The sequence below is a fragment of the Theropithecus gelada genome, chromosome 12 (assembly GCF_003255815.1).
Source record: "Theropithecus gelada isolate Dixy chromosome 12, Tgel_1.0, whole genome shotgun sequence".
NCBI lineage: Eukaryota > Metazoa > Chordata > Mammalia > Primates > Cercopithecidae > Theropithecus > Theropithecus gelada.
Genome location: NC_037680.1, coordinates 6,613,563 through 6,630,791, shown reverse-complemented (window position 1 = coordinate 6,630,791; position 17,229 = coordinate 6,613,563). Strand labels below are relative to the sequence as shown.

The 17,229-nt window shown below is 39.3% G+C and overlaps 1 protein-coding gene across 1 annotated transcript in view; it reads left to right on the top strand.

Annotated features, from left to right (window-relative positions):
* Positions 1–507: 507 nt before the first annotated feature.
* The window catches only part of CNTNAP5 (contactin associated protein like 5), a 683,524-nt gene continuing 666,802 nt past the window's right edge, over positions 508–17,229 (top strand). The window contains exon 1 of the mRNA XM_025405058.1: positions 508–606. Coding sequence (XP_025260843.1) covers positions 540–606 — 67 coding nt within the window. The 5' untranslated portion in view covers positions 508–539. The remainder of the gene's footprint in view (positions 607–17,229) is intronic.

Below are 17,229 nucleotides of genomic sequence, written 5' to 3'. Positions count from 1 at the left end.
TACAACTGGGAATAAGACATTTTAAATTATCTTACTCCTGTAGACACAATTATTATGGGAGCTCTTAGGGACTGAAGATGGGAGAATAGTCAAACAATGTTTCCCCTTTTAATCATCTCCCTTCTTATAGAATAATCTTGATAGCAATAATTTGAGGCTTTGCTCCAGTGACTTATTAAAGAAATGTAGCTAGTTGGGTTTTTGAATCAGAAAAATCTGGGTGAGAATTCTTGCTGCACTATTTTCTAGCACTGAGACCTTGGACAATCTACTTGACATTTTTAAACTTAATTTTCCCCATCTGTGAAAGAAAACCAGACCTGTCCTTCAGGGGTGCTCTGAGGAGTAGATGCAGTAACACATGGAAACAGGGAGTACCTGACCTTGTTCAGAGCAGATGGTTAATAAATGATGGTAGTTAATTTCTCAACTTCTCTTCTCATGGAATATTTCTTGCTAATAGAATCTGGTCTCTCTCCCTCTCTCCTCCTATCATTATAGATAACTGTGATGATCCACTAGCATCCCTGCTCTCTCCAATGGCTTTTTCCAGTTCCTCAGATCTCACTGGCACTCACAGCCCAGCTCAACTCAACTGGAGAGTTGGTAAGTAGGCTGACTGAAATCCTAATGCCAAGCACTGAATAACTACACGGTGGATAGATGGAGGAAAGTGAGCACTCTCAAACACTGAAATCATGTCCAATGGTAGTCCTCAGGAAAAGATTTAGGAGGAGAGGAATGAAAATCTAATGTAAGCATACTTCCATAGCATAATAGTCATTCAAAGTATGCTGACTCGTGTTCACCCAAACCGTAATATCCTTTTTTGATTATCACAAGAGGTCTTTGTGAAAATTACTTTATAAAAAGCATTTGCTTTCAATAACTTTAATTTTCCTTGAAAATTAATATTGCTGATTTTTAAAATACAAAAATACTATTAATTAAAAGTAAGAAAAGATAAACAATCTGTTATTCTACCAGCTAGAAATAACTGTGGTTAAGTATATGGTTTGTATCTTTAAAATCTGTGGGAAGTAAGAGCAGGCCCTTAACTAATCTCTCATGTGAAATGTTGTTAACAAATATGACGTTGGATATCTAGGCAGATATGTTTTAGTCAGATTTAGATGTTGACTTTTATAATGCATAGATGCATAGGTAGATAAATACTGAAAAAGATTTGAATTATTTCAATTTTTAAGCACTTTTTGGATATCTGATAATATTTTAATATCTACTGAATATTACAAACTTTTTCTAGGTCATGAAAAGCATGTATGCAATTTAAAGAGAGCTACTGATCTATTAGAGTTTATATTATTTAATTTTGACTATATTTTCCGTTGATATCTTAAGTAGGTTACTTTAGTAGGTTTTTGCAACATTGAACCATCTTTGCATTCTGGAATAAGTTCTAATTGGTTGTTGTTGTTGGTTTTTTTTTTTTTTACATGCTAAATAATTTAATTTTTTAACATTTTAATTTATAATTTTAATATCCGTTATTAGTGAGATTGATTTATAGTTTTTGCTTGTATGTTTGTTTGTTGTTTGTCTTGTACCTCATTTCACCAGTTTTCTATTAAAATGGAATTCGTAATTTAAAAGTTAGCAAGTGTCACTGTTTTGTTGAGAAAGCTGTTTAAGAATAATATTCTAAAAACAAAAGAATGGCCAAAGATTCAACAGGAAAATCTCAATTAAAATTTTGTAATAATGTCCTTTGCTGAATATTCTGTGCCAAAAATTTGATTAAGCATTTTAGTTTTATTATGATATGTAGTCCTCACAAAGCTGTTGTAAGCATTATTACCTTGTACCTTCAGATAGGGTTCCTGAGGCATCAGTTTCCCAAGACAGCAAAACTAGAAAGGGGAAATGCTTGGATTCAAGCCTAAGTTGTCCAAATTCAAAGTTCGCGTTTCTCTTAATCCCGTTAACAAATTGCTTGACTAGTACAGATTGAAAAGGGATGTAGCAGCAAGAAAAGAAAGTTAAAAACTAATCAATCAACCACAGTCCAAATGCGGGCTATGCCACTTAGAAACTCTCTGACAGTATACAAATCACTTACCTCTCCCGACCTCAGTTTTTTATCTGTAAAGTGGCCCAGGAATGTCTGCCTTGCAACATTATGTGCAGATTAAGACCAGACTTGCATATCCAAAATATCTTTCTTACAGCAGGGTGGAGAACTGACATGGAGCAGGAAGCCCACTTTCCATTTCAGGAAGAAACATAGGTTGGCAGAATTTAACGCGGTTTCCAACAGAGCTTCCAGAGAAAGGATTTGTCTCAATCCCACCCAAATTGTGTGGCAGCAGAAAGCAATTACTGCCTAATAGCTCCTGGGCAGTTTCTGGGGGAAACTATGGGTCTGATCACAGGCCACATCTCTCCCTGACACAGATATTGAGTGAGTACAAGTGTCTCTGCTCCAACTTATTATAATTGTTCTGCTCACCAGGGAATTTGAGTGCCTGAATCCAAGGCTAGCATGAGGGTACAGAAAGGTTCACTTTTCTTCAGTTTCCCAACAAGAGTCTAAATTAGGAAGGCCAAGCAGAAGATATAGTGATACAGTTGGGATGCACTGACCTAGAACTCATCCTCTAGTGCGTATTCCAAGATGCCCAAGGGGACAGCCTCTCCTTTACTCACCGAGGCCCAACCATGGCCCTCAGCAGGAATTAAACGCTGGTTCAGGGAGATATGAGATCAGTGGTTCTCATCCCAGGGCTGTGCATTTGAATCACCTAGAGAGTTTTACAAGGAGCATTGCCTGAGCCCATTTCATCCCATATTCTGAATTAATTGTCTTGGATGGGACCCAAGCAAGGATTTTGATAGTGTGAATAAATAAAAGCTTTCCAGGTGATTCTAAAATGGAGCAAGAGTTGCAAATTGCTACATTGAAGGAATTAATGAGTAAAATATCCTTCTATTAATAATTATTGAGTGCCTAGTATTTGTCAGGCACTGTTCTAGATCCTTGACACATAGTTGGCACAAATAGGCACAAACAGTATTCATAAAGAGTTGACATTGATAACACCATTACCATACAATTGCAAACTGATCGACAGCTAACATTTGTCATTAGTAATAATATCAATATAATTATGTTGTTAAATATGTCCAGATATCTATGTATACTATAATAAACCATATATATGTGATATGTGATATATATGTGTATATAATATATAGAGCAAAATGTATACATATACACACATATATGTAGTTGAATATATAAAGTCAGAGTCTCTCATATAGAAAGAGGTGGATAATGGTTATATAAATATATTCATATGTAGTAGGATGAATATATATGTTTATATAGATGGATACAGTAACATATACATGCATATACAATCATGTACAAATATATACATGTGTGGTATACAGATATATTAAGATAAAACTTGAAAGTCATTATATTAATGCTATTAAGAACAGATTTTGTTTCATTAGTGGAAAAATATAAAATTTAGAAAGTTAAGAAGAAAACTTATAATTTTTGTTTATATTGGAAATATCAGTATAAAGTACTGATTGATTTTCTTCCTTTTAAGACCAAACTTACGTCCTGTCTATCCACTGACATGGCTTAGAAGCAATTATAACATTGTCTCAATGAACACTCCCTTTTAACGTGTCTTCCTTTAAAACTTCTCTTTTGTTTTACAAAGAAAAGACGTGAAATAGATCCAAAAGAGCAAATTGTACCACATGGTTTGAAATCTCAGATGCTCTCCAATATAGGTGCAGATGTAAAGGAGCATCTCTCTCGATGGTGAGATTGTGTGCCTAAGAATTACACCAGTCCTCTTCCCCGGTTGTAAGCTGATGCCTGGCAGCACACAACTGAAAATCATAACACCACTATATTGAGCACTTCCTATGAGCCCTCACTGTCCCGAGCCCTGAAGGTACACCAATTCCATACTCACAACTACCCTTTATGTAGATGTCATTGTGATCTCTGATTCACAGGTGACACAGAGACGAAAGCAATGGCCAGGCCAGGCTTTCCCCTAAGTGATCTGAATCCCATGGCCATGTTATTGGCCACAGCACCACAACACTGTCCTGCCCAGAAAGCCAGAATAACTTCAGTGTTTTAGACAGGGAAAGCTGTGTGTCATTTTTAATAGTTCACTTACTTCCCTCCCTCCTATGTGATCGAAGTATAATTGACAAACAAAACTGTATACATTTACAGTGTACAAAGTGATGATTTGATATATGTATGCATTTTGAAATAATTACCACAATCAAATTAGTTAACACATCCATCACCTCATATAGTTATCCTTTTCCTTGTTTTGTGGTGAGAACACAAGATCTACTCTTAGCAAATGTCAAGCATACAATAGAGTATTATTAACTATAGTCACCGTGCTGTACAATTATATCCAGAGAATGTACTCATTTTACAAGCGCAGGTTTGTACCTTGACCAACATTTCTCCATTTTCCTCACACCCCAGTCCCTGGCAACCACTATTCTACTCTCTACTTTTCTGGGTTCCACTTTTTTCAGATTCCTCATATAAGTGAGATAATGCAGTATTTGTCTCTCTGTGCCTGGATCATTTCACTTAGTACAATGCCCACTAGGCTCATCTATGATGTTGCAAGTGGCAGGTTTTCTTTTTTATGGATGAATAATATTCCACTGTATATATGCCACATTTTTTATCCCTTTATTGATCAGGAAACACTTAGGTCGCTTCCGTATCTTGGCTGCTCTGACTAATGCTGCAATGAACATTGGATTGCAGATATCTCTTTCAGATACTGATTTCATTTCCTTCGGATGTATACAAAGTAGTGGTATTACTGGATTTCAATATTTTAAGAAACCTCCATACCATTTTTTATAATAACTATACTGATTTACATTCCCAACAACAGTGTAAAAGAGTTCTGTTTTCTCTACCTCCTCACCAACACTTATCTCCTTCTTTGTAAGAGCCAGCCTAATGAGTGTGAGGTGACATCTCATGGTGGTTTTGATTTCTATTTTCCTGATTGATTAGCGGTATTCAGCATGTTTCTGTGCGCCTGTTGGTCATTTGTATGCCTTCCTTGGAAAAATGTCAATGTAGTCTTTTGCTCATTTTTTGCTCATCGTTTTAAATTGGGTTGTTTCTTTGCTACTGAGTTGTACTTGTTCTTTAAATGTTTGGATATTAACCCCTTATGAGATATTCGGTTTGCAAATATTTTCTTCAATTTTATAGGTTGCCTTGAATTATTTAAATGCTTTTTCTTTTTTGTACAGAAGGTTTTTAGTTTGATATAGTCCCACTTGTTCATTTTTGTCTTCGTTGTCTGTGCTTTAGATATCTTAGCCCATTTCAGTTTCTTATATAAGAATAGCTAAAACTGGGTAATTTACAAAGAAAAGAAATGTATTTCTTACAGTGATAGAAGTTGAGAAATCCAAGGTCAAGGGGGCCAGATTTGGTCAGGGTCCTCTTGCTTATGGGGACTCTGCAGAGTCTTGAGACAGCACAGGGCATCATACAGCAAGGTGGCTGAGTGCTCTAACATGCTAGCTCAGGTCCCTCTTCTTCATCTTAGAAAGCCACCAGTCCCACTCCCATGACAACCCATTAATCCATCAAATCATTAATCCATTAATTAGCAAATGAATGAATCTATTCATGAGGTCAGAATACTTATGAGCTAATCAATCACCTCTTAAGGGCTGCACCCTTAAGAGGTGAGCACTTTATGTAGATGTCATTGTGATTTCTGATTTATAGGTGACAACATGAGTTGTTGTTCACAGCTGACAAAATGAGTTTCACAGGACAAACATTCCAGTTAGAGCAGTGTCATATCCAAAAAAGTATCATTTACTTTGGAAAGCGATGAGCAATCACTTTGAGTGTGCTGGTTATTTCTCCACTCTGCCTTGTTGAATACACGGGGCCGTATTTTATAATATTCTGCCTCAACACTTCAGCTTCCAGCACGTTCTCCTCCCTAACATATCTGCTAATAGATGCAGTCACAATGGCCTGCTTTATTTAGCCTCATTCTATTCTCTCTTCCAAGAGGGTATGGGAACCTGCCTCCTTCAGCTCTACCACTCAACACCAAATCCCTCCCCTTCTAAATGTTCAAACACCAGATTTTACACACACACTCTCTCTCTACCTCACACACACTCACAAACACAAACATGTGTTCAGAATTACATTTAAACTCTTAAAGAGTAGGTACTAAGATATATATGTGCCATCTTAATCCCCAGGTAATAGTTTAAAATAGGTGAGCAATAAAGACTTGTCAAAGTCTAATTTTCAATAAGTTAAAAACATAGCTCTCATACAAATATAAACTCATAGCTCTAATACAGATATAAACTCAGCACATCGTGTGTGTGTATGTGTGTGTGTGTGTGTGTGTGTGTATTAAACATATTAAGGCAAGAACCAGTAAAATGGTAAAGCTAATTCAAAGAGTATTTTTGGGAACTGCATATTCAGAGACATTTGGTGAGGTTAGGGGGAGGTAGAAGAAAATAATATTGGAATGAAATTGCTAGGCAGATACAAAACTAGTTAATGTATGTATTAGTCAAGATTCTCCAGAGAAACAGAACCAATGGGATACACACACACACACATACACACATATACACTCACGTGTATACATATACACATATATATGAAATTATTTATTACGAAAATGGGCTTACATGATTATGGAGGCCAAGAAGTCCCACGATATGCTGTCTGTAAGCTGGAGAAGAGGGAGACTAGTGGTGTAATTCAGTGTGAGTCCAAAGATCTGAGAACTAGAGGAACTAATGGTGTGACCCTCCATCTGAGGTCCAAGGTCTGAGAAATTAGGGAACCACTGGTATCAGTCCCAGAGCCCAAAGACCCAAGAAGCTGGAGTTCTGATGTCCAGGAGCAAAAGAAGATGAATATTCCAGCCCCAGGAGAGAGAGAGAAATTCACTTTTCCTCTGCCTTTTTGTTCTATGTGGTCCCTCAGTGGATTGGATCGTGTCTGCTCACATTGGTGAGGGTGAATCTTTCTACTGATTCAAATGTCAATATTTTCCATAAACACCCTCACAGATACAACCAAAAATAACACTTTACCAGCTGTCTGGATGTCCCTTAACCCAGTCCACTTGACACCTAATACTAACCATCACAATGTCTTACAGGGTTATAAAACTCGGGGGTTATATCTTCTCTATTGGACACACATTTATAAATTAGCATGTGACAACTTCACAGTACCTAAACTCTACCTCACCCAGAAACTAGCCAAACCCAATGACAGGTGTGTTTTTCTGGAGAATTAAATAATTGTTAAGTGGATGTGTTTAAAATTGTTCCAGGATGATGTTGAAAGATCATACTATATTTTCTTACGATTTCAAAGCTTTAGATAGTGTTTTCTTAACACACATTTATTCATTGGTTTATTTATCACCGTAATTAGTGAACTTCTCCTACTCTACACCGTTCAGTCTTCCAACACTCTTGTCAAGGAACATCCTGGTATCTCACTGGGCATCCCACTCAAGATGAAATTTAAATGGTAAAACCCATGACTTTCAGAGCATCAAATCCCCCTCAAAAGGATAGAGTGTACTCAATAATATCCTTGTACCTCATCACTGCTGAACTATTTCACACTGACGAGCTCCCCTGGGAGATTTTGGGCACCACTGAAAATTGCTGAGTCCCTTGATCATTATATGAAACCTTGGCAAACACTGAACATAAATGACGAGGCAACACTTTACCCCCACGTGTACTCAGAACTCAGGTAGACACACGTCTGCCCCCTACCCAGGAAGAAAGTGTGCACAGCTGATCAGTTTGCCATAGCAGGAGAAGAGACCAACTCAAACATTTACATAAAGACTGAAGGAAAAACGTGCTGGGCAAATGTTATCTGACAAGCTCCCCAAACCCTGAGTAAACCAAGTTTAATGAGTTCCATCAGTAACCAACTGACATTTCTGAGAGAAAACATACCCTCGGAAACAGCTGTTGGCGGGTACGTGTTGCTGTGTCAGTCAAGGTGTGGGCAATCCAGCACAGGAGGCAGGGATTAATAGTTAAAGCCCGGCCGGGCGCGGTGGCTCAAGCCTGTAATCCCAGCACTTTGGGAGGCCGAGACGGGCGGATCACAAGGTCAGGAGATCGAGACCATCCTGGCTAACACGGTGAAATCCCGCCTCTACTAAAAAATACAAAAAAAAAAAAAAACTAGCCAGGCGTGGTGGCGGCGCCTGTAGTCCCAGCTACTCGGGAGGCTGAGGCAGGAGAATGGCGTGAACCCGGGAGGTGGAGCTTGTAGTGAGCTGAGATCCGGCCACTGCACTCCAGCCTGGGCCACAGAGCGAGACTCCGTCTCAAAAAAAAAAAAAAAATAGTTAAAGCCCAACTGTAATAGTCTCCATGCTGCTATCTCATCGATAGACGGGATTTGCCAAATAGAATTTTTGTTCTCTCACTTCCACAAACACTTCAGCCTTCATCTCATCACACACAAAGAAAATGAAAAGCAAGGAAGAGAACTAATTACTTTTGGAAAAAAGAAAAAAAATAAAAAACCACGACAAAATACATTAAGCTGGAGGTCAGATCACCATTAACTTAGGTTGCCAAGTCAATCTATATAATTGTGGCTTAGGATGGTTCAGTCTTTGTCAAATGTGATTTGTTTTGTGGCAGGAAAGCTTTTGATCTGGGTATTAGAGTCAGCTGGGCTTCGGAGAAGCACTTACTGTCAGCAGGAAGTACAGGGGTTGGTGGTATACATGAAGCCACGGAGTTGTGGATTAGGCCTTCTTGAAAATGAGGGGGAAGGATTTAAGTTACTTTAGATGATTAAAAGGAAAATAGAAATAGACGTTTTCGGCCTCATGAGAGGAGAGGTTTGTATTTTTCTATCGCTTGTGTTTTTTTTTTTTTTTTCCAGATAGAGTTTGAAAACAATTATGTTTATCATTTGTTCCCTGAAATTTTAATCCATCTTCCTCACTCAGTATATTTTTTGAGATGCTTGCCTGTGTAAGTTGAGATTGTGTGTTTCTAGAATGACAATTTTGTTGCCATGGAGAATTTGATTTCTTATGTCAAGGCATTTTCAGCTTCCTGGGTTCAAGGATGGATAAAAAGGTTTAAAATCCTTACCTCCTGCTTTGGCGCAGACTCCATGCACATTTACCACCCTCCTTACCACTTCCTTGGGCAGCACTGGTTACAAAATGCTAAGGACCCTAAAGGTCTTCTGAAGTTGGTTTTCATCTTGATGTCATCAGGCCATCCATGAGGAGATTAGGGTTGAGAGCAAGCAGAAATCAGGGGTCATTTGCACAATTAGTACATCAGCTGTCTAGGGACTTGTTCCAGATTTCAAGGTGAAAATCCTGGGAATCCAATTTCACAAGCAACACTACAATGTCTGCTCTCTGGAGACAACACGAGTCTTCTATCTGGATTTATTAAGCCCCACAGAATATAGATCTAATCTACTCTGTTTTATTTATACACACACACGCGCGCGCGCGTGCGCGCGCATATATATATATTTTGTTGGGTTTTTTTTGAAATGGAGTCTCACTCTGTCACCCAGGCTGGGATGCTGTGGCATGATCTCAGCTCACTGCAACCTTTGCCTCCCAAGTTGAAGCAATTCTTCTGTCTCAGCCTCCTCAGTAGCTGGGACTGCAGGTGCACGCCACTATGCCCGGCTAATTCTCATATTATTAGTAGAGACGGGGTTTCACCATATTGGTCAGGCTGGTCTTGAACTCCTGACCTTAGGTGATCCACCTGCCTTGGCCTCCCAAAGTGCTGAGATTACAGGCATGAGTCACTGCGCCCAGCCTCTAATCTATTTTAAAAGACAGTAAGCTATGCAGAAATCGGTCACTGGATTACCCCCTCTCCCTGTGAACCTCCCTTCTCTCTTTTCAGCACCTTTCCTTTCTTGTGTCCTGTCCTAGCTGCCCCAGGCATGGGACAAATCTATGCTTTTCTCTGGTGCATCACACTCTCCCTTCCCACTCGAATTGTGTATGGTAGGTAGAAGATGGGACATCCACCAGGAGCTTGTTACAAATGTAGAATCTTGGCTTTGACCCAGAACTCCTGGATCAGAACCCATGCTTTAACAGCTGGTGCATCTGCAAATTGAAATTTGAGATGCAGCATTCTAGAGTATCATTGAACCTTTTGTTCTTTCAATTCTCACCTCTATGACTTACTTACTCTGGATCTTAGGGGTAGGAGAGAGTAGAAAAAGAAGGAACCATGTCGAAAACTTTGGTTCTTCATTTCTATCATCACTTTAGTACTCTGGTATTTTTCTCATTTTTTTTAAGATGGGGAAACAGTGTCAGAGAGGTTAAGTCAGTGGACCAAAACTACACAGCTAATTTTAGTAGGGTTTGAATTTGAATCTAGGTCTGTCTACCCCTCATTAATCAATTTCTTTATTGATGTTGACATGAGATCTTAGCCTGAATAAAGGTGCTCTTGACACAATTAGCTCTCAGGTAATTTTGGTATTCCCCTAGGGTTCTCAGTATTTTAACCAAAAGAAAAGATTTTCAGACATCAAGGAAGAAAGAGAAATCTATATATCTTGCCTTTTGAGTGCCCCTAAAATCTCAATGTGGCCTAATATGCCTGAGGGAAAAACTAACTTTGACCTGGATATTTAAACAATGCCCTAGGCCTCTTTTACTAGGACAGCTATAGATCATTGAAAGATACAGGACAGAAACCTTCTGCTATTTAATAGGAACCTTGGGACCCTGTCTCAGATGGAGACAAATCCAACGTGATAGCCCTCTATTCAGGTTGGCTAATTGCAAAACCACATAGGAGGAGAAGGAAAGGGATTGTAGAAAATTTTTTTCTGTCTAATAATTCAAAGATTTAAACATCACCATTTGGCACACACACACACACACACACACACAAAGTTCCAAGAAAGAAGCGAAATCCATGTACTTCATTCTTTACTCTATTTTTCTTGATTGTAAGTCACTTCCTTTGAAGGGCCAGGTTGAGGTAACCTCTAAGTAGCACTCCATGAAATGCAGAGAGCCACCACTTTCATGTTTCTAACACTTTGCAAAGAGACAAGAGCTTCTTTAATTCATTAGTTCTTTGAATTTAACTTAAAGCCTTGTAACAAAACTGTAAGAATAGAATTAAAGCATGATTATTAGTGACTTACATTTGTCTAGTGATTGGCAGTTTACAACAGCAATTTACAATGCCAGTTTACAACGTTTTCAATGTGTGTCACATTTAGGAGGAAATAAGATACGTTCAACTAGAACATTGTGTGGTTCTTTGTCTAACCAGGAATAGTTAGAAGGAGTCTACTGGATATGTTGTTGGATACTGGAGTCTTCTTCTCTAGAAGAAGTCTTTCAGTTAAACATCGTGGACATGTCCTTAAAAGGATGAGTTAAGGTTTACAGGATGCACTATGAGAAGTGAAAATGGTAGCATATAACAAATGCCAAAGAACCAGAAAATGGGAGTTAATATAATCCTTTAGTTCATCTTTCTCCAGATTTTCAATTTGAAGACTTTTTCTTTTATGGTGATGCCCTCCTCATTTCTCCTTTTGAGTATCTCACTCCTTGCTTATTCCAGTTATATTCATCTATGCAATTGGTTGATCATGTCTTGACTTTAATTTTCTAGCCAATGAACATGTTGCATTAAAAATCCAGATTTTATCAAAGAACCTTTATCATTTGTTTTGCTAAGGACTGGCTTCTAATGAATCTTTTCTACAAAAATATCCACAGCAATCAGAAAGTGTTCTGGGGTATCTTTATTAGTGTGCTTCTGTGTGTAAATAACAGAATCCAGCTCACACTGGTTGAAAAATATTACATTATTCAGATAAAGATTGAAAAGCATTCATATATCTATTTCCGGAACAGAGTGGTTATAAGAGTCTTTACCCTATAATACTTTATTAAGCTAAACATTCATTTTGTGAGACTTTTTGTATCTGTGGGATTTTTTTTTCATTACAAAAGGATTAAAGGTAAAAATTAATTATTAAAAACAAAAGGAAATTCTCAAAAAGGGTAGGCTCCAGGGCTGGCAGATTTAATTCGACAGTACCACCCTCAGTGGCAGCGTTGTCCTGGAACTGATAAGCCTGCCCAACATCTCAGCCAGATTTACAACATTCTGGGAATCATTGAGACCACGACCTCCTGTGGCTTGTTTTTTTTAAGCTATCAGAGTGTGAGCCCTGAAATAGCAGCATAATGAACATCTCCTAGGAACTTGATAAAAATGTAGATTATCTAGACTCACACCGACCTACTAAATTAGGAATTCTGGCAGTCGAAACCTATGTTTTCCCAAGTTCCTTAAATGATTCTGATGCTCACAAAAGTTTGGGAACCAATTCTTAGAGCACTGAAGCTCTTCAAGGACCCGAGACCCGGGGTCACCCTTTCCTGTTTCACCAGCTTCCATAATTTGGTCATCCATCCAGTCCTGAAACAATCACAGTCAAAGAGGATGGAATTACCATCTCTGAATTTAGATTAGTATCTGATATGAAGTAAGAGAATAATCAACCATGTCTATAAATATTCATTCTGTCCCTTTCTCTCTCTCTTTCTCTCCTTCTCTCTCTCCTCTTTCTCTCCTTTCTCTCTCATTCAGAGTAATGCAGTTCGATACACTCATATTTAATCATTTTGTGTCCATAGTTGTGATGCCTGTGAGTTTATATATATTTATATATATGTGTATGTGTGTATATATAGATACGTACATACACACACACACACACACACACACACATATATATATATATAAAATTTTATCCTTGGTATGTTAAGACACTAACCATACTATTTTTATAGAAATAGGGAAATTACCTGTCCAAAGTCACAAGGTAGAAAGTGACCTTTTAAACTCAAAAACATCAGAATTCGACCAGACACTGTTTTTTAAAAGAAAATTACACCAAGAATCTAAGTTAAATGTAGTATGCTCAACTGTGCATAAAGTGTATTGCTCATGAGAAAAAAAATGTAAGTGGTAATGTCATCAATATGAGATCTGCAGTTTCAAATCACTTCCAATTCCAGTTCTCCCTTTTCCCTTTGATAATCTTGGGAGAGTAATTTTTCTCTACATGCCTAAAAACAGGAACAGTGTTTTACCTTGCTGCTGAATCTCCTACAGTGTTTTACCCTGCTGCTGAATCTTCTACACTGCTTTACTCATGGCAAGAACTCAATAATTATATATATATATATACATGTACATATATATAGATATAAAATCAGGTATACATAATCCACTAGAATCCACTAACAATCTCTTAGGTCTGAGCAGCAGATGGGCAGAGTTGGAGTGTATTGATTTGCCAAGTTAAAATGGAACTGAGCTTCTACTCATTTTATAAGAGAAATTTTACAGCAACACTGGCCAATAGAAAATTCTGCAAAGATGGAAATATGTATAACTGTGTTATGCAAGGTATCCACTAGCAACACATGGCTATTGAGCATTTAAATGCGGCTACTGTGACTAAGAAATTCAATTTTTAATTTAAGTGAAATTTAAATATAAATATTCACTACCATATTGAACAATTAGTTTTAAACCCTTTAAGTTTTATATACATGACCCTCCCATCCAAGGTTTTTAAAACACCTGGGTGTTTTTATGCACACATGAATCAGCCCTTGGTCTGTAGGGGTCATGAATATGGAATATCCATCTTGGGACTGAACTCCAATTCTTCCCAGCTCAGACTGCCCTTCTGCCAAATCCCCTCACTTCTTTTATAACTTCTGAACTATGAAACAGGCAGCAGACCTCCTTTCCTGCTCCATCAGGGCCTTGATTGCTCCATTTTTTCAAAGCGAAGATATTTATTAGAGGACATCAGCAAAACTGTCTGAGTACTGAGCAACTTTCAAAATAATAACACAGCTTTCTCACCATAGACACTGACAGACACACCAGTGTGAAGCCAGGTACACACACTGTCTCAGAGGCTGTTAGTGCTCATATCTTTCAGACTTCACCATTTCAGCCAAAAGCCAGCATCTTGGAAGCTGAGCAGAGACAGGGCTTCTTGGGGAAGTAATTATTGGGGCGATGCTCTCTGGAGATAGGGCGTGAGGGAAGCAGGATAAGGCAAGGGTATAGTCTCCACAGAGTCAAGGTTCCTTCATATGCCACAAAGATGTTCTAGACCTCAGACTATACTATAAAGTCTGTAATACCTTGTGACACTGAGACCAGCCTTTTGAACTTTGTATCAGTCAACACTCGCTGAGTTGGGGACACGGGAAGTGACAGCTCCCAGGCAAGAAGGCTTCTCTTTGGCCAAGGACAAATCTCTGGAAAAGGGGATAGTTCTAGCTGTCATCTAGCACCCACAGCTAGAGGATGAAGAGGATCTGGATAGAGACCTGAGAACATCCTCAACAGGAACACTTTCAACCCTAACAGCTGAACTTCTCCTCTCGGTGTTTCTGTCTATACTTTAGATGCCACCCTGCTCTCCAGAAGCCCTCAATTAATACCTGACCAAGTTGGTGTATTAAAAACCCCAGCTCCCTCCCACTCGAATGAGATAACCCTAAGGTTCCTCCTGTCCCAGCGGGATGAAGTTCACTCACAGGGATGAAGGCCTGATGCTGTGGCATGGATGGGCTTTCCTTTCTGCTCTGTCTCATCTTCCTGGGATCACTTCCCAAATGAACTACTTGCATTCAAGTCCTTGTTTCATAACTGACTTCCAGGAAATCCAAACTAAGGCACACACAGAACCACTCTCCCTAGACATTACTCCTTAGGCAGACTCTTTAATCAGACTATGATAACCAGGTCTGATTATTATCCAAACTCACCCCTCCCTTACGTGAATCTCTTAAAAGCTCCTTTGTTGTTTTCTGCAGACTGGTCTCAGTCAGGGTCATTCCAGATTTTCTTATAGGTTTTTATCATTTTTGCAACCCACACGGTGTGTTGGCAAGTTCCCACTTTATTTATTTATTTATTTATTTATTTATTTATTTATTTATTTAGTGATGGAGTCCCACTCTGTTGCCCAGGCTGGATTGCAGTGTCATGATCTTGGCTCACTGGAACCTCTGCTTCCCAGGTTCAAGCAATTCTCCTGCCTCAGCCTCCCAAGTAGCTAGGATTACAGGCACGCACCACCATGACCTGTTAATTTTTGTATTTTGAGTAGAGATGGGGTTTCACCATGTTGGCCACACTGGTCTCGAATTCCTGACCTCAGATGATCCGCCTGCCTTGGCCTCCCAAAGTGCTAGGATTACAGGCGTGAGCCACTGTGCCTGGCCAAGTTCCCACGTTATTTTTCCCCTGGTTAACTCCTTAGTCCCTAAATTAATGTGGAAATGGAAGTGCAGGAGGCATGGCCTGGACCAGGCTGCAATACCTTAGCCCTCCTGCACCTGCCCAGGAGCAGAAAGATTATGCTCAGGGTTCTTGCCAACAGCTTTCCGCCTCAAAGATTCTTGCCTAGCCACAGGTCCTATTACACATGGGTGATCCTGTTCCACAGGGAGGAGCAGGAAGCCCTTCTGAGTGCTACAAGCATGTCTATGAATGTTGTTATTACTCTTACACATACTGCATAATGTTCAATATTTATGGCACAGCGTCTTTCTGTTATTCATTACCATTACTATTGCAGGATCTGGCCAGCAGCATGCAATGCAATGGGGCTCTGTCTTTGTTCCCAGGCAGATTGGCAGGTCAAGAAATAATAGACACACACAAGATAGTGATCTCTGAGTCCAGAGGGGTCACCACCTTCTGGTCCCACGGTGCCAACAATGCACTGGATATACCAGCATTTATTATTAAATTTAGTGAGGGCGGGAATAGGTTAGTGAGGGATTTAGGGTCATTTGATTATGAGGTGAGATGGTCACATGGGGATGAAGTAATTCTTTAACATAATGTCTGTATGCAGAAGTACGATATACAGAGATAAGAATTTGCAATATAGTGTGTGCATCGGTAATTTCTAACAGAGCCTTAAAACAGAAGCACAGTCTTTCCACAACCTATGATTAGCAAGATGTTAATCGGCAGTAACAGTTGCAGCAAAAGCTGGTTACAAACAATCCATAGAAACAGGACGTGAAGCTAGACAACCGGTTAGACCAGAAATTCTCAGACGGGGGTATGCCTTAACCTTAAAGAGGCCTAGAAGAGCTGTGGCAAGATGAGGGCATTTATAGCCCTATCTTATCCATATGGAGAGGCACCCCTCATGCATCTGTTTATAGGCTCTCCACAAGGGTCGCATTCCATTCCCAGAGCTATGAACATCTGCTTTTCTGGGATAGGAATCTTGGTGATGTGAAACCTCCCTGACTGCATGTCCATTCATAGGCTCTCTGCAGGGGGAAGCACATCACGTGCTATTGGCTCATTCTGGCAGTCCAACCTGGCATTGTCTTTACACAATCCTGCATGCAATTTTGTATTTACAATAATCAGGAGCATTTCATCCTTTATTCCGTAGCAATAGTTTCAGGGGGTCTCCCTACACATTACCAGGTAGCTGTGTCCCTAAAACATCTAGAATTTTACTTACAGAGGCACCGATTGTTTAATAATTAAAGATATGGCTAGTGATTCAAACTAGCCTTACAGTAATTTGTGAGAATGTGCTTGTAGTTTCATAGGGCCTTCTGGAAGGCAGGAGAAGTACCTGCCTGGGAAATGTGTTTCCTATAGGGTGTATTTTAGGCTTTAAAAAAAAAATGGCCAGGCTGTATTTTTAAAACAGATTAGGTGTGGCCAGGGGTGGTGGCTCATGCCTATAATCCTAACACTTTGGGAGGTCGAGGTGGGTGAATCACCTGGAGGTCAAGAGTTCGAGACCAGACTGGCCAACATGGTGAAACCCTGTCTCTATTCAAAATACAAAAATTAGCTAGGTGTGGTGGTGGGCACCTGTAATCCCAGCTAATCAGGAGGCTGAGGCAGGAGAATCGCTTGAACCCAGGAGGCAGAGGTTGCAGTGAGCCAAAATTATGCCATTGCACTCCAGCCTATGTGACAGGAGCAAGACTCCGTCAAAAGAAAAAGAGAAAGAAAGAAAGAAAGAAAGAAAAGAAAGAAAAGAAAGAAAGAAAGAAAGAAAGAAAGAAAGAAAGAAAGAAAGAAAGAAGG